Source organism: Panthera leo, chromosome E2 (genome assembly GCF_018350215.1).
Source record: "Panthera leo isolate Ple1 chromosome E2, P.leo_Ple1_pat1.1, whole genome shotgun sequence".
In the NCBI taxonomy this organism is placed as follows: domain Eukaryota; kingdom Metazoa; phylum Chordata; class Mammalia; order Carnivora; family Felidae; genus Panthera; species Panthera leo.
Window position 1 is genome coordinate 19483792 of NC_056693.1, and position 21831 is coordinate 19505622.

The 21831-nt window shown below is 48.5% G+C and overlaps 1 protein-coding gene across 4 annotated transcripts in view; it reads right to left on the reverse strand.

Moving 5' to 3' along the window:
• The window catches only part of CHST8 (carbohydrate sulfotransferase 8), a 127747-nt gene that overhangs the window by 62616 nt on the left and 43300 nt on the right, over positions 1-21831 (reverse strand). The window contains exons 1-2 of one of the 4 annotated variants that reach the window (XM_042919851.1): positions 5649-6597; positions 1389-1604 (exon numbers count right to left, since the gene is read on the reverse strand). In XM_042919851.1, coding sequence (XP_042775785.1) covers positions 1389-1518 — 130 coding nt within the window. In that variant the 5' untranslated portion in view covers positions 1519-1604; positions 5649-6597. Of the gene's footprint in view, positions 1-1388; positions 1605-4834; positions 5237-5648; positions 6598-21831 lie in introns of those variants that run through there. The other 3 variants (XM_042919852.1, XM_042919853.1, XM_042919854.1) reach the window with 3 other exon arrangements.

Genomic DNA, 21831 nt, shown 5'->3' on the forward strand with positions numbered 1-21831 from the left:
AAAGACCCTCTGCCCATGTGTGTGCCCCAACCACACACGCACCAAGACAGGCACCAAAGATCCATGGGTCACCCCCAAGGATACACCATTTACCCCAAGCCATACTTGAGGACCCTTGTTCAGGACCTCATTTCTGCACAGATAACATACAACTGGGGATGCCAATCTCAGCTTGCCTGACCCATGGGGCCAGGTTCTGCCGACATAGGGCTGTCAGCCACTCTAAGGCTCAGGTGAGGCTGTGAGGTCCCCACAGAGGAGCCAGCTTGGTCACATGTCCTTGCTGCTTCAGAAGCCGGGGAGGAGCCAGAACCACTTCTGACAGCCACTCCCTCACCCTCTGTGAGGCCCCAGCCCAGGTGTGAGTCAGTGAGTTGCCTGCTGTCTCCTGGGGTCCCACTGCCCTGGCTGCCTCTAGTTGATGAAAGAATGAACTCATTGGCCTCCCCGACCGGGGCCTCTGGTAGCAGCTGCCAGGCCCAGGGCCCCTGCTCTAGTCTCCTTGTGCCCCTTCTGATTTTCTACCTGATGCCTATGGGCCTTCAATCTGTGCTTAGGAGGGGTGAGGCAGCCAGAGCTGAGGGTGGGGCTGGGGAAGGGCTGGGCACTGCTCTCCTATAGGGTGAGCCCTGCAGGCAAGAGTGGTGCAGGAATCTCTCTGCCTAAATCCACGGCCTCTACTCTTCCATATTGTCCTCGTCCTGGAGCACATGGGTGTCTTCACAGACCTCCCTGCTAAAGGCCCCCAGGCCCACAGCTGAGAGACGAGTAAGGGCTGTGTCTGAGCAGCAGACACCCTCCTAAGCTTCCCTCTCCACATTCTGCCTGCCTGAGGCTCCAGAACCATCCTTCCCCTTGTCTCCTCGCTGCACCCCACCTGTCCTCAGCAGACCTCTGTAAGTCATGAAGGGTGCTCCCCTCAGTGGCTCACGAGGGACGTGTGGGATGCAGGTGGGAGGTGGGGTAATCTCAGCTTCACAAAGGCAGGAGGGGCCCAGGCCAAGGGGCTGGATTCGAGGGGTTCCAGGGCTGGCAGAGAAACAGAGTCCCATGGGGGCCACAGGCTCAAGGAGAAGCCATTCACCCTCTGATGTCCCAGACAGTGTGGGAGAGGCCCCAAGAGATGGCGGAATCCTCTTTAAGCCTCAGCTTCACCCAAAGCAACAACTGGCTGAGAGACAGGCAGCCTGGCCCTCACTTCAAGAGGAGTGACCACAGGCTAGAGGCCAGAGGCCAGAGGCTGATGCCTGCCAGTAGAAGGCCAGGACCCCTCCTTTGCCTGCCGGGGACCTTCAGCACAGACTGGGCACCAGGGCAGCCGTGGAGGCCTGCACTGTGGACAGGAAAGCTGGGGCAAGTGGGCGGCGGGGCCGAGCGCAAGGGCTCACCTGGCACCTGCCGAGGGGAGAGCTCCGTGGGGTCCTGCAGGCTGATGAAGAGGAGGAGGCCTGCGGCTCCAAACAGCAGGATGGATGAGAACATGCAGGCCAGCCGCATCGTTCCGGCTCGTGGGGTCATCCGGGGCTTGCTTCGGGCTCACCTCTCGGGTGTGGGAGGTGCGTTCTTCCCTCATCATCCACACCAAGCGTCCATCAGGCCACAGTCTACAGGGCAGATGGGGAGAAAGATGGTCCATCACTGAGGCACAGGGCATCCTACGTGGGCTGAGGCCCCAGTCACTGCCTATGACCAAGCATGATCCCTGGATCCCTCCATCCCTTAGAATGTACTCAGGTATGTCCCTTGCATCCTTCAAGCCCAAAGAGGTTGAGGGAAGTCCAGTCACTACCTGTTGCTGGGACACCAGCTTCCCAGCAGGGTCTCCTGTATCTGCACCCCCAGAAAAATCATGGAGAGAGACACTCCCCGGCCTCTGCCTGGGGAAGCCCAGGCTGGAGCCCTGAGACCCAGAGCCTGTAATGGGCCCCGCACTGTCCAGGCTCTCTGAGCTTCCAACAGAGCAGGTGTGCTCCCTAGAAAGGGTCTACGCCCCTAGAAGAGGCAGCAATCTGGGCCTTTGTCCCTTATAACTGTCCAGGTGGACAGAGGAGCTCTTGGATCTCTCTGCCCTGGCTGCTCCCTGCAGGATGCTGGGGACAAGTGTCTCCACAGAGCGAGATACTTTGAGAAGGATCCTCCCAGGCCCAGAGGCTACCAGGGACAGAGACTCCCCCTCCTGGTTGCTCCCCTCACCAGCCAGAGCTGTGCCGCCCTGACCCACGGATGGGCTGGTAGGATGGAGACCCCACCGGATACTCCGTCACATCAGTGGGAACTGAAGCTTTGGCCCGATCACAGTTACTCCCACTATGAGGCCCTCTGGCCTGGAGCTGAGGCAGCCTGACTTGAATTTGACAGATCCCAGGCTCAGAGACCGGTGACAACATCCCTGTGACACCTGTTGCTCTGGCCACTGCAGACCCAGAGCATGCCCAGGTGACTTGCCCCTCCCCCTGGTTCCTCCTGAAGGGCACAGAAATACCAACCAGTGACTCCAAATGGGCCAAGCTTGTGGGTCAAGAGGGGGGCACCCCAAGGCCATTTGCTCATAGGAAGGATGTAAGTTCCTGCAGCAGGGGGAGGCATGGGTGGAGCAGGATAGGGGCCGGAGAGGGATCTGCACAGGAGGCCATGCTACATGGCATTCCAGAACTTCCCCTGTTGGTGGTGGAAGGTTGCTCTGTGCCCTCGTCTTTGCCCCTTCCTAAGTTCGGGCTTAGAGATACCACCCTCTTTCTACAAAAACAGGCTTGTAGGAAGCTTCCCCAGCCCTGGCACAGGGCAGTGCTCAGGGAGGTAGAGGCCAGGGGGACAGCTTCCAGCAGCCTCTGAGATCATAGTTGGGTGGTGGGGACCCCAGGCCAGATGTGCTGCTTGGCACAGGGTCATTTCCCTGCCGGGGGTCTTCTCAGGCACAGTAATTTGGTCAGGGAGCCCATTCTTGACCAGGCACCCAGGCGTTGGGGGAGGAAGCCCCAGCTATGGTCCCTCTGTGTCCTCATGCTCCTGGGGGGCAGGAGGCAGGAAGTGGTAAGAGGAGCCCTTCCCTCCCAGGCCCAGACAAAGATTCCCAAGGACTAGACTGTCCTCAGCAAAGCTCTGGTGCTGAAGAGTGTTAAATTGCAGGTTTGGGTTTCTCCCCTCTGCAGTCACTGTAATTATGTTTTCACTCAGTTAACTTTAATTAACCTGCCCCAGGCCTCTATGCATGGGGAACGCGCCTGAACGCCGGGCTCTCTGGGCTGTGCTGAGCAGGTGGTTCCCACGACCTCCCAGCTTTGATGTTTGGGAGGCAGCGCTGAGCAGGGCTCAGTTTTGTCTCTGGAGCTGGCTCCAGGTTTGAAGTTGGCCCTGACTTCCCTTCCAATGCCCCGCCCCCCCGCCCCACCCCAAGAAAGACTGCTGCTTCCTGCCATTGCCAGGGACACCCACGGGGCTTACACAGGGTAAAAACAGGCAGCCACCTGTCCCCAAAGGTTCAGACCCTGGAGTCCCTCGTGGGGGCCTGTGGTTTCTCCCTCTACGGCTGCCCGGGATGGGTCCTGGGGACCTGGCCCATTGTCCTGCAGAGACACAGGTGCAGCCATGCAGGCCCAGGCCCCACTGAAGGGCAAGGTCACTCTCAACACTGCCCATAGGATGCCCTGTGTCCCAAGGTCTCCCAAGCCCTTCCCTTCGTAATGATAGGCACTGTGTGCCGGGACCACCCTGGCCAGCCCCAAGGTGTGGGAGAGGATGGGGGGAGACAGAGCTGCTCTCTCTGGCCCTCACTCTGGGCCCTCCTGCCCCAGAGAAGTTGGCTTAACCCCTGGGGGGGCCCATGCAGTCACAGAAAGGAGTCAGAAGAGTGGGAACAATGTCACACACACTGGTTCATCAAGGACAAGACCCTCAGATAGGGAGCAAGGGGAGCAGCTCAAGACCTTTCTGGAGCAGAGGCACACGCACTAACACACACACACACACACACACACACACACACACACACACATATGCCACGGCACACACACTCCATCAACAGGCCCCAGCAAGGCCCCGGCTGTAAAGAAACTGCTGCAAAACCCTGATTATCCTGGCCGTGGTGGTGACACACTGCCTGCAGCCACACCAGCCTCCTGAGTCAGACAGACGTGGTCAGGAGACCAATCTGACCTAGGGCGAGGGAAAGAGAGGAAGGAGGGGAAAAAGAACGGCAAGTTTATGGCTAGGGCACAGGGCTACCTGGCAAAACTGTTAATAAAATGCCACCCAATCTCAACCCAAAGGCTCTATTTGATGGAAAAAAAGGGGGGGGGGGACTCAGAAGCACATGCGATCATCATTGCATTATTTATGGTCAATAGCACTGCACAAGTGACTACAAAAGAACTGGCCAGCCCCCTCTTCTCCCTAATTGTCACACTGTCACCATACAAGCCAGTACTGACTACCCCTGTCCCGCAGCAACGACCTGTCCTCATTTGTTCCTGAACCTACCCAAACCAAACCCACCACGTGGAACCAGGCCCCAGCAGCCCATGTGCGTGGAACCAGGATGAGGACCACATCTCTGCCCCCAAATCTGGGGAGAGGGGAAGAAAACCAGCCCCAGGACCTGCACTTTCACCATGGCCAGAGCATCAGGGACTCAAGAGTCTGATTTCAGAGACCCTCCCTTTTGTTGACCCCTCTACACCCGCCCCCCTCCAAGAGAACGCAGCACCCTCTCTGTGAAGGGAGGGAAGCTGGTATCAGAGCCATGCATGGCTTTCCCTGGCCAGCCCTAAGCATCAGACCTCAGCCTTCCCCTTTGAGACCTTCCTCTCGGTGTTTGTTCTCACTGGAGACCACCTACCCAGCTAACTCCTTGCTCTGTGCAAATGGGAATCAAAAGGTTAGCATGCCTCCCTTCCTGGGTCGCTGGTTTGCAGTCTGGCTGGGTCTTCAATGCCCCAGGAGGGGGCCAACATCACAGAATCTGTAGGAACCTCCTTCCTTTACAGGTGGAGGGGAGCTAGGAGATCACCAGACACTTCAGAGAGTGTGCACGTCTGATCCCCTACTGTTCCTGTGAGGGTCCTTGTCTTCAAAGTCACACGTTATTTTCAAGGCAATGGGAAGATGCTGGTCCAAAGGCTGCTCACCTCCCTCTCCTGGGAGTCCAGCTGCTGCCTGGGAAGTGGACCCTATGATCCGTCACAGGCTGGGGCCAGGCTGCCCAGGGCCCCGTAAACACATTCACAGGCCTCTGCTCCCATCTGGGACACACTGCATCGCACTCGGCTCCAATGACAAGTGGAAGACCCTCCCCTTCCTCCCTGCCTCTCTGCCAAGACCAACAGACAATAAGACAATTCAAATAACTGGGGGTGGAGTAGGGAGGAGTGAGGCAAGAAAAATAAACAGCCCACTCAGTTTCCAGAAGGTCCTGTGCTCACAATCCCTCGTTTTCCCGGTGGCTTTCTCTCCCTGAGGGCTGAATGGCATTGCCAATTTTTTACTGTAAGAAAAAAAAAATCCAATTAATCTTGTAAACACCTCCTGGGACACAGGTCAAGGCCAAGGATTCCTCCCATTTCCTTATTTATCTGATTTAAAAATTTGTCTCTTGGGAAAATTCACTTTAGGGCACAAGCAAGGACTTGGGAATTCAGCCAAAACACACGCACCTCCAGTGGCGACAGGCCGGCAGGCGGATGGACGGATGGCTCCAAGGACACGCTTGGCTGCGGCTGCTCCAAGGCCTGGATGCTTCCCCCAGTCACCCAGAGGACCCCCTCTGGCTGTGAGGACCCGCTCCCGTGCCCCACTGGAGACAGCCGGAGGCATCCGGCCATGTGCCCATGGGAGCACCCACTTGGTGTGTGGACCCCGGGCCCCAGAAAGTTCTCTGTCCAGTCAGTCTCCTCCTTGCACGGGCAGGAGCGAACAATGACGTCCCTCCCGGCTGAGGGCTCCAGGAGGAGCTGCTCATCGGGAGAGAGGCTGCTATGGCAACTTGAGGAGAATGGAGCCAGGCACTGCCGTCACCTTGAATCCGGCACCAAGCATTCCACCGGAGCGGCAGAGGGGGCTGTGCCTCCGCTCTGCCCCTGCCGAGGCTCCTGCGCTGGGGCTGACCTCCCGCCTCTCCTCCGCAGCCTCCTGGCCTCAGTAACTCATTTGCTCCTCACCGAAATGGAGCACACAGCCCAGTCCCCTGAGAACACCACCTCCATCTGTTTTGTCAGACGAGTTCTTCCGTGTGTGCGGCTCCTGCTTGCTTCTGAGATGGGGTTCTTCTTGATTTCAGCTCATTAAAATCCTGCAGCTAATTAAAACTGTTCTAACAGCAGCGGCGGCAGCGGCGGCAGCAAACTCTGGGATGAGTCCCTCCAGTTTTTATGCGTAGGCATAAAGTTGCAATGCTCTGTGAGGGTGACGAATGGCTGCAAGTGCTCAGACTCTGGGGCGGGGCTGCAGACTCCAGCCCTGCTGGACACGGGAGAGCGCTGACCTAGGTCCTGAAATGCCCTAGGCCCAGCCTCAGCACACCCCAGCGCACAGGGCTGTACCCCACTCCTGGGGGAAGTAATTCACCCGCCAGAATCCTCCCCACTACAAGGCAGGGATTCTCTCCAATCCCCCATGATTTCTTCTGGGGGTAGGGGGAGAGGAAAGGGAGCCCTAAGGCGGAGGCCAAGGCATAAGTCGGGCTCAAACAGCCCTGAAGCCTTGTCCCCACAGACCCACTAGGAATGCTACCGCATGGCTTCCCACCACTGCTTACACAAAGAGCCTGAAGGGAAGCCTGCAAACACGCAGCTGCAGCGAGGGGGTCCTGAGAGCCCAGTCAAGGTGCCATAAGCTACAATGCCCTTGATTACTTTCAGGGGTAGGACCACACCATGGATGCAGTCTCTTGCCCAGGACTTCAGGGAATTTTATGAAGCAGGGTAGGGGATAGTAATTCAGTAGGTAGAGAAACTGAGTCCTACCCTGGCAGAATCTGGGATGGGGATTCAGCACCCCCAATCCTGTGAGCATGTGTACCTCAATTACAGCCCTTCTCCTACCACATGGAGAGTGTTCACACACCTATCTCAGACCCTCAGAGCCCTGAGAGCAGCATCGAGATCTCTCATCTTTGTATTCCCTGCACAGTGCCTGGCACAGGGAATGGGACCAACATAACCTGTGCCTCGTGTGACATGAGCGTGGATTAACAGATGGAGGTGTCTGGGCCATCTGAAGAGAGGCACTCCATGAACCTGGAATTTCTAAAATGTCATGCATGTTTTAGGGAGCCGTGGGTTTGTTTTGATCAGGTCTGGGTTAGAATTACGTCCAAAGAGTAGCCCAATCCTGTGAGAAAAGAGGCAAGGAAGTGAGCTCCGTTAGAGAGCCTGATGGAGCCTGGAAGCTCCCACATACCCAGCACACACTCAACACCAGGATGCCACTTCTGTATCCTCAGTCTGGTAGGGCAGATTTCAAATCACAGGGCTTGAAGACTAATACATTCGTGGAGGTAAATGTGGACTCTATCGCTATACACGCCCATGTATTAATGCATATTATATATGTACAAACAAATACACAAGTCATTTAGATGCCATAAAATGGATTACACTAGGAAACTCCCTACACAAAATTAAAGTTTGAATGTGTTGATCAAAAGTCAGTGAAGAGAGTGGGGGAAGACAGTGGAGAAGGAGGATCCTGAGTTCACCTCCACCTGTGGACACACCAAGGCAACACCTACATGTGTGACAGCTCACTCTGGAAACCTGAAGACTGGCCAAACAGATCTTCCTGAGCTAAAGACATAAAAAGAAGGCCAAAGAGATGAAGTTGGGAATGCAGCCCTCCATGTGGCAACCCATGAACAGGAGGGACAACACAGGCACAGAGTGAGAGGACCCAGCCCCACACCAGGCACCCCTGGCCCTGAGGACCTCCACAGGGAAGATGAGCCCCCACGATGTCTGGCTTTGAAAATCAGCAGGGCCTGCCTTCAGAAGAGCTGGAGGGTTATAGGGAAACCGAGTCTCTAGTCTTAAAGGGCCAATGCACTATATCATTGGGCCCAAGACCCAGCACAGAAGTAGCAGTTTATTTTTTTTAACGTTTATTTATTTTTGGGACAGAGAGAGACAGAGCATAAACGGGGGAGGGGCAGAGAGAGAGGGAGACACAGAATCCGAAGCAGGCTCCAGGCTCTGAGCCATCAGCCCAGAGCCTGACGCGGGGCTCGAACTCATGAACTGCGAGATCGTGACCTGAGCCAAAGTCGGACACTCAACCGACTGAGCCACCCAGGCGCCCCCAGAAGTAGCAGTTTAAAAAGTGCCTGGGGTATTCATGAAGGGGACTTATTGACTAATTTTAGGATGTATATTGGAGGGTTCAGGATATGTAGGAGTTTCCTCCAGGAATGGAAGTGCTGGCAGGTACTCTTTCTCTTGTCCTCCTTCTGCTTTGGCAGACTCTGGTGGGAGCCAGTTCTGACATTCTCCCTCTACCTTGCTAGCATCTTGCCCTGCCCCCAAATTGCCCTGCAGACTAGCCCCACTCAACCCAACCCACCAGCAGGTGCCCCTCCAAAGCGGCTCTCACACTGGGCAGCCCCAGCCAGGATCTGTGCCCTTCCAGAGTGACTATCACCTGCCACACCCAGCAGGCAGCTCTGGTCAGAACTGGCACACCTCCAGAGCAAATCCTGACCCAGGGAGTGGGGAATGAGCCCTACCAACCAGTGTGCACAGTAGTTCAGTTGGCTCTTTCAGCCCACTGCATGTGAGGCAAGCCCAGCCCACCAGTGTGCCTGCAGACAGTCAGACTGAAAACTGGCTCCACCCACCATTGCACCCTCAGCAGTCAGCCCAGTCACAACAGGAGGGTGCTTGCAGCCCACTTAGGGGAGCACCACATATATCCATATGTAACGAACAGAGAGTCAGACAAAGTGAGGAGACAGAGGTATATGATCCAAACACAAGAACAAGACAAAACCCTAGAAAACAAGCTAAACAGAACAGAGATAAGGAATCTATCTGATAAAGAATTCAAATTAATGGCTATAGGTACTCCCCAGACTTAAGAGAGGAGTGGAAGAACTCAGTAAGAGCTTTAACAAAGAGATAGAAAATATAAAAAAGAACCTGTCGGAGCTGAAGAATACAAGTGAAATGAAAAATTAACTAGAAGATTCAACAGCAGAACAGAGGATGCAGAAGAGCAGATCAGTGACCTAGAATTCAGGGTAGTAAAAAAACAACTAAACTGAACAGTACAAAGAAAAAAAAATTTAAAAATTAAAATACGGTAAGGTACTTTTGTGACAACATCAAGCATAATAACATTCACATGACAGGGGTCCCAGATGGAGAAGAGAAAGAAAAAGAGGCACAAAACTTATTCAAAGAAATAATAACTGAAAACTTCCTTAAGCTGGGGAAGGAAACACACATCCAGGTCCAGGAATCACAGAAATCCCCAAACAAGATGAACCCAAGGAAGTCCACATCAAGATACATAATAATTAAAATGGCAAAAATTAAAGATAAAGAGAGAATCTTAAAAGCAGCAAAAGAAAACAAGATACCTACAAGGGAAGCCCCATAAGGCTATCAGCTGAATTTTCAGCAGAAACTTTGCAGGCCAGAAGCAAATGGCGTGAAACATTCCAAGTGTTGGAAGGAAGAGACCTATACCAAGGATATTCTACCCAGCAATGTTATCATTCAGAATGGAAAGAGAGATCATGTGTTTCCCAGCAAACAAAAGTTTGCTCACCTGGCCTATAAGAAATGCTAAAGGGAATTCTTCAGAAAGAAGAAAGAAAAGACCATAACTAGAAGCAAGAAAATTATGAAAGAAAAAAATTCACTGGTAAAAACAAACATATAGCAAAGGTAATAGATCAATCACTTATAAAGCTAATATAAAGGTTAAAACACAAAAGTAGTAAAATCAATTATATATTTACAAAAATTAGTCAAGGGATACATAAAAGATGCAAAATATGACATCATATACATAAAATGTGGAGGGGAGAGTAAAAAAAATAGTGCTTTTATAATGTGTTTAAACTTAAATGACCATCAATTTAATATAAACTGCTATATACATAGGATGTTATAGATGAACCTCATAGTAACCACAAATCAAAAACCTATAATAGAGAAAGGGATTCAGGTATAACACTAAAAGTCATCAAACACAAGGGAAGACAGCAAGAGAACAAGAAAGGAATGGAGAACTACAAAACAATCACAAAAATAATTAACAAATGACAACAAGCACCTACTATTAATAATTACTTTAAATGTAACTGGATTAAATGCTGCAATCAAAAGTCACAGGGTGATTGAATGTATAGAAAAGCAAACTCATCTATATGTTGCCTACAAGAGACTCATTTCAGACCTAAGACACATAGGGGATGAAAACTGAGGGGACTGAAACAGATATTCCATGAAAATGGAAGGAAGGAAGGAAGGAAGGAAGGAAGGAAGGAAGGAAGGAAGGAAGTCAGGAAGGAAGGAAGGAAGGAAGGAAGGAAGGAAGAAAGAAACAAGGAGGACGGGAGGAAGGAAGGAGAAGGAAGGAAGGAAGGAAGGAAGGAAGGAAGGAAGGAAGGAAGGAGAGGAAAAAAAGCTAGGTTAGCAATACTTAAGCAAAATAAGACTTTAAAACAAAGACTGTAGCAAGAGACAAAGAAGGGCATTATATAATGGTAAAAGAATCAATCCAACAAGAGGATAAAACAATTGAAAATATCTATGTACCTAACACAGGAGCACCTAAATACATAAAGCAAATACTAACAGACATAAAGAGAGAAATTGACAGTAATACAATAATAGTAGGGGACTTTAACATCCCACTTACATCAATGGCTAGATCATCTAGACAGAAAATCAATAAGGAAACAGCAGTTTTGAATGACACATTAGACCAGATGGGCTTAACAGATATATACAGAATATTGCATCTAAAAACAGCAGAATACACATTCCTTTCAAGTGCACATAAAACATTTTTCCAGGATAGATCATATGTTAGGTCACAAAATAATTCTCAATAAATTTAAGATTGAAATCATATCAAGTATCTTTTCCAACCACAATGGTGTAAAACCAGAAATCAATTACAAAAAAAAAAAAATTGGGAAAAACACAAACATGAGGAGGCTAAACAATGTGCTACCAAACAACCAATGGATCAAAGAGGAGGTCAAAGAAATCAAAGAGAAGACAAAAAAAAATGCATGGAGACAAATGAAAATGAAAACACAATGGTTAAAAATCATTGGGACACAGCAAAACAGTTCTAAGAGGAAAGTTTATAGTGATACAGGCCTACTTCAAGAAGCAAGAGGAATCTCTAATAATCTACCCTTACACCTAAAGGAACTAGAAAAAGAACAAACAAAGCCCAAAGTCAGCAGAAGGAAGGAAATAATAAAGATCAATCAGAGCAGTAATAAATGAAATAGAGACTAGAAAAAAAATTAGAAAAGATCAATGAAACTATTAGCTGTTTCTTTGAAAAGATAAACAAAATTGATAAACCTTTAGCCAGACTCATCAAGAAAAAGAGAGTACCAACATAAATAAAATTGGAAATAAGAGAAGTTACAACTGGTAGCATAGGAATACAGAGGATTATAAGAGACTACTAAAAAAATGACAACAATTGGACAACCTAGAAGAGATGCATAAATTGCTAGACACGTATAATCTTCTACAACTGAATCGGGGAGAAATAGCAAATTTGAACAGACTAATTACTAGTAATGAAATTAAATGAGTAACCAAAAAACTCCCAACAAGCAAAAGTCCAGAGCCAGATGGCTTCACAGGTGAATTTGGCAATACCAAATAATTAAGGAAGAGTTAACATCTATCCTTCAGAAACTATTCCCAGAAATAGAAGAGGAAAAAATGCTTCCAAATTAATTGTATTAGGTCAGCATTATCCTGATACCCAGGCCAGATAAAGATACTACAACAAACAAAAATTATAGACCAATATCCCTAATGAACACAGATTCAAAAATCCTCAGTGAATTATCAGCAAACTGAATTCAAAAATACATTAAAAGGATAATTCAACATGATCAAGTGGGATTTATTCCATGGAAGCAAGTATAGTTCAACACTCACAAATCAATCAACATGATACAAAACATTAACAAAATGAAGGATAAAGTTATATGATCATCTCAATAGATGCAGAAAAAACATTTGACAAACAAGAAAAAGGAATAAAAAGCATTCAAATTGGTGAGGAAGAAGCATGCCACTTTTGCAGATGACATGCAGATGATACTGTATATAGACTCCACCAAAAAACTATTAGATCTAATAAAGTAATTCAGTAAAGTTGTAGGATATGGAATCAATATACAGAAATCTGTTGTGTTTCTATACATCAATAACAGACTAACAGAAAGAGAAATCAAGAAAACAATCCCATCTATAATTGCATCAAAAAGAACAGAATACCTAGGAATAGATTTAACTAAGAAGGTGAAAAACCTATATTCTGAAAACTATAAGACATTGATGAAAGAAACTGAAAGTGGCACAAATAAATAGGAAGATATCCCATGATTATGGATTGGAAGAATTAATATTGTTAAAATGTCCATACTACTCAAAGCAATCTACAGATACAATGTAATCCCTATCAAAATACCAATATTATTTTTTATATATAACCAGAAGAAATAATCCTAAAATTTATATGGAACCACAAAAGACCACAAAGAGACAAAGCCATCTTGAGAAAGAACAAAGCTGGAGGTATCACAAGCCCAGATTTCAAACTAAACTACAAAGCTATAGTAATCAAAACAGTATGGGACTGGCACATAAATAGACACATAGATAAACAGAACAAAATAAAGAGCCCAAAAATAAACCTGCAATTATATAATAAATTAATCTTCAACAAAAGAGGCAAAAATAAACAACAGGGAATAGTCTTTTCAATAAATGGTGCTAGGGAAACTGGACAGCTACATGCAGAAGAATGAAACTGGACCACTTTCTTTCACTATACCAACCATAAACTCAAAATGGCTTAAAGACTTAAACATAAGACCTGAAACCCTAAAACTCCTAAAAGAAAACGCAGGCAGTAAATTCTTGGACATTGGCTTTAGCATTATTTTCCTGGATATGCTTCCCCAGGCAAATTAAAAGCAAAAACAAACAGCTGGGACTACATCAAACAAAAAAGCTTTTGCACAGTGAAGGAAACCATCAACAAAATGAAAAGGCAACCTACTGAATGGCAGAGGATATTTGTAAATGATGTATCTGATAAGGGGTTAATATCCAAAATATGTAAAGCTCTCATACAACTCAATACAAAAACCCACAAATAATCCAATTAAAAAATGGGCAAAGGACCTGCATAGACATTTTTCCAAAGAAAGACATACAGATGGCTAAAAAACACAGGAAAAGGTGCTCACCATCACTAATCAGCAGGGAAATGAATATCAAAACCACAATGAGCTATCACCTCACATAAGCCAGAAGCTTATAAGCAAGAAGACAAAGATACAACAAGGAGAGGATATGGGGGGGATATGGACAAACGGATCCCTCTTGCACTGTTGGTAGGAATGCAGATGGTGCAGCCACTGTGGAAACCAGTACGGAGGTGCCTCAAAAAATTAAAAATAGAACTACCATATATGATCCAGCAATTCCATTTCTGGGCATTTGCCTGAAGAAAACAAAAACAGTAATTCGAAAAGGTAATATACAGTCACTACAGCATTTTTGTAATAGCCAAGACATAGAAGTAACCCAAGTGTCCATCTATAGGTGAATGGATAACAGATGTTGTGCGCATATATGTGTGTGTGTGTGTGTGTGTGTGTATGTATATATATATATGTATGTGTGTGTGTGTGTGTGTATACACACATACAGACAAGCACATGATGGAACGTTATTCATCTATAAAAAAGAATAAGATCTTGCCATTTGCAACAACAGGGATGGAACAAGAGGATATTATGTTAAGTGAAATAATTCAGACTGAGAAAGACAAATACCATATGATCTCATTTATATATGGATCTAAAGACAAAACAAACACATGACAAGTCAATGAACACAACATGCTACAACACGGATGAACATTGAGGACATTATGTTGTGTGAAACTAGCCATTTGCAGTAGGACAAACACTGTATGATTCCATGCAGTCAAATTCAGAAGCAGAAAGCAGAATAGTGGTTACCAGGGGCCGTGAGGGAGAGAGGAACGGGGAGTTGTTAATTAATAGGCCGAGTTTCAGTTGGGGAAGTTGAAAGAGATTCTGGAGACGGGTGGTGGTGATGGCTGTACAAAAATTTGAATGTATTTGATGCTTCTGGACTTAAAAATGATTAAAATAGTAAATTTTATATCATGTGTACCTTACCACAATAAAAAAAAATCAACAAAAGCAAACTAAAACTTGATACTGAGCCAAAATCACCCTCTTCCTGTTAAGTTTCACTCATGCCACAGATGACTGCATGTGGGCCCAGGAGCTGAGGACCAGAGAATGGTCAAGTTCATGGTCATGTGAAACATGACCAGGACATGGGGGAGCTGGGGTTGTGGCTCGGGCAGCCTGAACAAAGCAGCTAGATATCATGAGATGGACAGCAGGTTCAGAGTGGGAGCCCACGCCAGGTTCTAGGTCTGGCTGCCCTTCCCCCCCCCATCAGCTGTGGGACCCTCATGACTTAATTCACTAATCTCAGAGTCAGTCTGCATCCAAAATATCCATTGTAGATGAGTTCTCAAGTTCCTTGCAGCTCTGGTATGAGACAAATGTCAAAACAGAAAGGCGTTTCTGTGAATTTCATTCACACGAGGCCTCTTTCAGGCAGAGCAGGAGATCCTTTGGCTAGGACATCCCTTATCCACACTTGCCACCTGTCTCTTGCCACAAATCTGGATAGCTGCTGGGCTCCAATGGACCAAAGCTGCCAAGCTGTTTCCCTTTAAGACCACTTTGACCTTTTGGAGGGAGCAAAGGGCTCCGATGCAAGTGTTAATCTGGAAATTGTGTTCTCAGGTTCTTTCTAAGCCACAAAGTCTTGCTCCCCTGAGGCCTGCCTGGCTGAGGTGATTCCCAGCTGAGGCCACTCCCTCCCTAGATGACCACTGCTCTCCATGTTTCAACATCTACACTGAGCCCAGCTGAGACAGTGCCTCATTTAGTGATAGAATACATTTCAAGGCAGAAATCGACACAAGGCTAATGATGGGGATCCCACTGTATCCATCATCACCTTTGTCATTTAAAAATCTTTAATTTTTAAAGAACTTAAAAGGGCAACATGAGGGACCCTTGTGGTGATGGAAATGTCCTGTATCTTGACTGTATCAATATCAATATCCTCATTGTGATATTGTACTATAATTTTATAAGATGGACTGGGGGAAACAGGAAAAACGGTACGTGAGATTTCTCTGTGTTATTTCTTACAACTGTTATGTGAATCTAAAATTATCTCAAAATGAAACGTCTAATTTTTTAAAAAACAAGAACTTAAAAGTAAAAGTAACTGGCCTTTCAACTCATGCATAATGGAAACAAATTCTAATGTTGTGCATGTAAATAATAGATAACCATTTTCATGGATCAGTGCCACCTTTTGTTGTAAAGAAACATTTTAAAGTTAAGGGACTATGCCTTTAATAGGAAAATTTGATGTGTTAGCAACTACTGGTTGATCTTTGTGCATTTTTCAATTGCAAATTGCACTTTAAAAATGCAAACAATTATTAATATTGATTTGGACTCAAACAATATTGAATTTCAATATATTTCCAGCTCTTTTATGAATTACCCTGTGGATACGTGGTGATTATGATAAAAGAGCATTTGCATGCTCAATTTCTTTTCAGTGAGGAACCTTGAAGAGGGCTGATGTGATCCATGGATAATGAACTTCACAGGGACAAGACTGGCTTCAGAGTCCTCCACCAGGCCCTCAAACTTAGCAGGCAGCACAGACTTTCAGGGCCACTTTCTCCAAGCCAATATTACAAAGCACAGGCTATGAACAACTGCTCAAGGTCTGGAATGGGATTTAGTGTCATAGTTTTTAGGGAAAGAAAAGGAGAAGGAATAGACGTGTATTATGCTTTGTTAACCTTCCAGGTACCATGCTGAATACTATATAAACATCCCATTTCACTTTTGAACAGTAACCACTTTTTTTTTTTTTTAAGTAGGCTTCATGCCCAGCATGGAACCCAATGTGGGGCTTGAACTCACGATCCTGAGATCAAGATCTGAGCTGAGATCAAGAGTCGGATGCTTAGCTGACTGACCCACCCAGGAGCCCCTTGAACAATAACCTCTTGAAGTGAAAATCATTCTCCCTACTTGACACAGGTTTGGTTCTCTGTGAGGAGATGCAGAGATGGAGTCTGGGGTGCAAGATGTTAATTAAGGATCAACACCTATGAAGGGAAAAGGGAGGAAGCCAAGGTGAGCAGGAGAAGGCAGACAGGGATGCTGGTCCAACCCAGGCTGGGCAGGGAGCTCTGAAGTAGGTGTAGCCCATGGGAGTGTCCTGTAGCAGGCAGAAATGGCTGCACCTTTATGCCTTGCCTTACTCAGTACCTGGATGTGGCATGCCCAGAGAAAGGCATGACCCCAGATCAGACAGTTACTGCTGTAGCCAAAGAAGATCCTAAAGGAGCTGACAGCTGGGGGATGGTTGCTGACCACAAATCTCATGGGTGGTCAGTGTGTTCTGGAAGGGGGTCTGGACAGCACATCTCCCAACTTTGCCACCAATTTACGGATGATGAAATTAAGACCCAGAGAGACTAAACATGGCCAAGGTTACACTCTCCATAAGCCATCCCAGATCTGCCTGACTCAAATCTTGCCTTCCCACTCCCCATTCACCGCTTCTCCCAGACAAAAGCATAGATCAGACTGTCCTGACCTTCAGCTACTGAGACATGAAGGTCTGAAAGTCTCCAGGGGAACACGCAGAAAGTCTGACTGCGTAAGCAGATACCCTCACCTCACCTCTACTAACATCCCTGCAACATGCACGTGTGTGTGCACACACATGCTTAGTTCTTGGTGATTATCTAATTGCTAATGGAAGGTGGGGGCATGGATTATTTGGGTTAAAAGTTCCCCTGACAGTACAGCCTGGAGAGCATCCCCCCCCTCCCCCGCCACAACAGAGCCACTGGATTTTGCCAAGAGCAGCAGACAATGTATGATGTTGCACGGCCTTCTTTTACTTTTAGAAAGCACTGAGCTATTCACATTTTCCAGCTGCTCTGACATCCACAGCCACAGCAGGGAAAATTATAGGGAGGGAAAAAATTGCATATTTACTTCTCAAAATTGAAAGTTGGGGTATAATATGGACAGAAAAGAGTGTATGAGTAAACCTAGAATGCCCTGGCCCCTGGCAGGGTGCAGCTGCCTCCAAGCTGCAAACAGCAACCCATAGACTCCAGAAGAAGAGAGAATGGCAAGGAGGTTTGGCTTCCTTCCAGGGAATCCCTTTCCTTGTGGCTGGCACAGGGAGGCCCCAGAGGACTTGCTTTTGTATTCCCAGCTGTTAATAATGCCTGGCACAGAGTAGGTGCTTGGGCAATGTGCGGTGAGCAAAGAGAGAGATAGTAAGAGGAGGGAGAAGGGGGAGGGATCCTTGCACACTAGGACCAGCTGGGTCCTTTGGGCTGAGGTCATGTGGAGTCCAGCAGGTGTACCCTGTGGGTCTGCACAGTTCACATGCACAGCCATCCCCTTTGGGAGAGGCTGGCCTCTCTAAGCTGGCTCCATGGCTAATCATCACATTCTTGATCCCCACGAGTCCAGCATGATTTACCCTGGAGCTCTCCTCAGAACAGCTGGTGTCTTCCAACCTGGGGGCTCAAAGACTAAGAATACGGCAGAGCAATCAAGTCTGTTGGCCCTGTCCTGGTTGTTCTGTGGAGAACTGGGTCTCCCTCAGGCTACTGGGAGGGGGCCAGGGCTGTGAATAACCTGGAGCTTCTAATGAGTGGCTATGCATAAGACGGGAGCCTGCCTCCTCCATGCGTCTCTGCCTCATATCTCTCTCCAGGGGACATCCTGTGCTTCGGGTCTCCTCTACCCCACTGATCCTCAATGGTTTCTCCCTCTTTCACCACAGGGTGTTGGGAAGTCAGAAATGTGGGTCCACCCTAACCCTCACTCCCCACTCTCCCCACTCCTACATGTGTCCTGTCCATCTTTTTTTTTTTTTTTCCAAGCCCTCAGTGAGGCTGATTCAGCACCGAGGGCCTGGACAGCTCCCTACCTCCACAAGAGTGGCCATAGGACAGCAGCTGCCACTCTCTTGTTCAAAAGGGTCTAAGGGCCCCCCATTGCCCAGTGGTCCAAGTTTGAATGTCTTAGCATATCCCACAAGGCCCACTGAGTATCCACCGTCTGCTGCTCTCCTGCCTTCAGTCTCATTTCTCACCATCCCCTGTTGGTCCCCAGGTCAGCTGTGACACTCGCCCGTGGATTCCTGGAGCCCCTGGGCTTTCTTCTAACACAGGTAACAGTGAGAGACTAGTGTAAAGGAAAGAGACCTGGGCTCCAAGTATTTGCCACTCAGCACTACATTCTCTCACTAGAAGACTTTGGGTATCATCTTACATTTCTGAGCTTCAGTTTTCCCCAACAGTGAGTTGGTTTGGTGGACTGATACCACAGGGCTATTTGTGACGAATACTACTGTCCTTGGGTAGAGGGAAGAGGCTCAGGACAGGTGGGGTAGGCCACTGGGTAGTCCTCTCCCTGCAGGGCACATGCTCCCCCCAGTGGTCTTGCCCTTGTCTCCAAATGGCTTTGCAGACTTGTTTGCTTACCTTAAAACAACACACAAGGGAGTCTGGTTTTTCTCTCCCTGAGCCTTCAGCCTCTTTTCTGCTGTCACATGTCCATGCGTTCTCATTTCTTGGCCTCAAGGACACAGGCAGAAAATGTGCTAAGTCTTTAATGATCCCTAGACATGGTATTCCTCGGTATGTTTGCCAGGCTGGAGTGCTAGGGCAAGGATGTAGGCAGCAGTCAGCTGACTGGGAGCATCCCATAGCAGGATGGCACCCACAGAGATCCCACTCATGCCCTTGTGTCACCGTGTCAAATGAAGGGGCACTTAAGCCCTAACGTCTTGCATTTGCAAGGAGAAAGATACAAGTGGAAATATACACTTTCATAATGAGAACCAGAGTGGCCAATCATTGTTCTTCAGTGAACACTTGTTTGAAGAAGCCCATTTCTAATACTAACTATATGACACTTTATAAAAATGAAAGTTATTTTTAGAATGACATGGCCAATGACCCTTGGTAGCAGATCCAGGCCTTCAGATCTTCTAGTTTGGAAACCTAGATTTTTAATCAGAAATTTCTTGATTCTCAAATTGGCAAGCAAGACACATTTTTTAAACTGACTTGAGCCAATCAAAACTCATGTCCAAGCTGTATTTGACCTAGGGTCCACCCATTGCCACCGTGGCCATGAAAAACATAGTCCATATTGGGGAAAGGCACCTGACCTCTGGATAAAAATGATTCAAGGAGTTTTGTGCAAAATCAGCGGAGAGGAGAAAAAGCCTATGAGTCAGCTGGTGAGGAGAGAGGCTACAGCAGCCTGGCTGGTCAGGAGCTGTGTCCTACCGCTCTGTAAGTGGATGGCACTCATGCAGAAACACAGGCTTCCAGCACAGGGCATTGGCCTCTGCCTGGTGGACAGTCACTGCAGTGGCACAGGATCCACCAGCAATGGCGCGCGCGCGCGCGCGCACACACACACACACACACACACACACACACACACACACACTCATGTGCACCAGTTTTGGGTTGAATGGTGTTGCCCTTGCCAAATTCACATGTTGGAGTCCTAACCCCCAGTACCTCAGAATATGATCTAATTTGAAAAAAGGGTCATTGCAAAGATAATTAGCTAAGACAAGGTCACACTGCACTAGGATGAGCCCCTAGCCTAAAAGACTACTGTTCTTATAAAAAGGGGAAATCTGGACAGACATGCACACAGAGAGAATGCCATGTGAGGATAAAGACAGAGATTTATAAGCCAAGGAATGCCAAAGATTACCCTAAAATGCCCAGAATCCAGGGAAGAGGCCTGGAACACATCTCCCTGACCACCCTCAGAAGGAGCCAAATCTGCTGACACCTTGAAGTCAGACTCCCAGCCTCCAGGACTGAGAGGCAGCACATTTCGGCTCCTGAAGCCCCCTAGTCTGTAGTATTCTGTTACAGCAGCCCAAGCAAAGTAGCACAGCCCTTGTAGAGAAGGCTCAGCCCTGGCATGCACAACGCAGCAGTGTCTGGGGGGCAGGGGGAGGGATGAGCATGCCTGGCAAGCTGCCAGGAGACAAGCTTTTGCCTGCTTCAGTGCTTGTCATCAACTGTGTGTAGACAATGTCAGGCCAGCGTTTGACACAGGACTTGTGACAAGCAGGATGTGCTGTGGGAATCCTGTAGCTCCACAGTGTCATCGGGACCCGGGTCCTTCCTGAGGCTCCACTCCTCTGTCCTTGGGCAGGTTTTATCCTCAGATGGCCTCTACATGGTTGCTTGATGGCTACAGCCACAGTCCAGCCTACAGGCATCCTTGCTACGTCCTGCAGGAGAGGGGGAGCCCCGTCCCTCACCATGAGATAAGACTCCTGGACCCTGAGCCGACGGCACCTCCCTGACCCAATGCCAGGGGCTGGGAATGCCCCATGCTGGTAGGTGCAGGCCTGGGACCAGTGGGATGAAGCTGCCCTTCTTGGAGCTGGTCTTGAGAGGTCAGCACCCCCAACTCAAAGACTAGGAGACAAGGGGAAGGGGTGACATAGAATTGGCTACTGAGTCCCCTATGCATTCTTCCCTTTGCTCTGTACAAAAGCTGCATGAATAACTAACCCCATTTTACAGATGAGGCTCAGAGAGGCTGAGTGACTTGCTCAAGGCCACACTGTGAGGAAGCAGTGGAGGCGCATTTGAATTCAGGTCTAAGTACAAAGGAAGTGCTGTTTGCCGTTCCCCGTGTTGTGTCCCAGGACTAGCCCTGCCGCGTGTGGCCCAGGAAGGCACACTCTGGATCCACGTCAGCACAGACCTGGTCTGTCAGCAGGGAGGGGGTGAGGGCCACTCCATCCTTCTCAGAAGCCCTCTCTGAGCCTGCTCTGTTGGCCTGCCCTCCCCACACAGCTACCTCCTGTCTGCAGCACTGGCCCGCAGGCTCCCAAGTGGTCCCCGGCCTCAGTGAGACCTTGAGGGACCGTGAGAGCAAAGAAGGACCTTGAGAGGGCCCTGGGCTCACATGTGAACCCATCTGTGAATGTGTGTGTGTGCACATGCATGGATGAGCATGCACGTGTGTCTTTGTGACGCCATCCTGTGAATGGAGAGGGTGAGGGCTCATGTCTATGTGTCTGGGTGAGCATGTGTGTGAGGGGACATGTGTTTGTGTGTGTAAGCACGCATGTGGGCATTTCAGAAGCTCTCATCCTTCTGCCTTATAGCCACCAGGACAATGACCATGAGAAGCTCAGAAGTGCTCCCCCTGCCGCCCGCTGCTGCCTGGGGTGAGCCCTCCTTCCTGGCAGAGGAGAACAAGGCCCCCCTTTCCATAGGGGTCTGGAGGGCAGGCGAGGGCGGGGGGAGGGTGGGCCGAGAGGGGCTCAGAAGTGGCAGCCCAGCAGGGCCATCTGCCATCTGTACCTCCCGCTCCACTTCCCCCTCCGTCCCCTCTCCGCCTCAGGGTGCATCACTCTGGCGACCCCTGGGAATTGGAAGCTAATTTTCCACGATCAT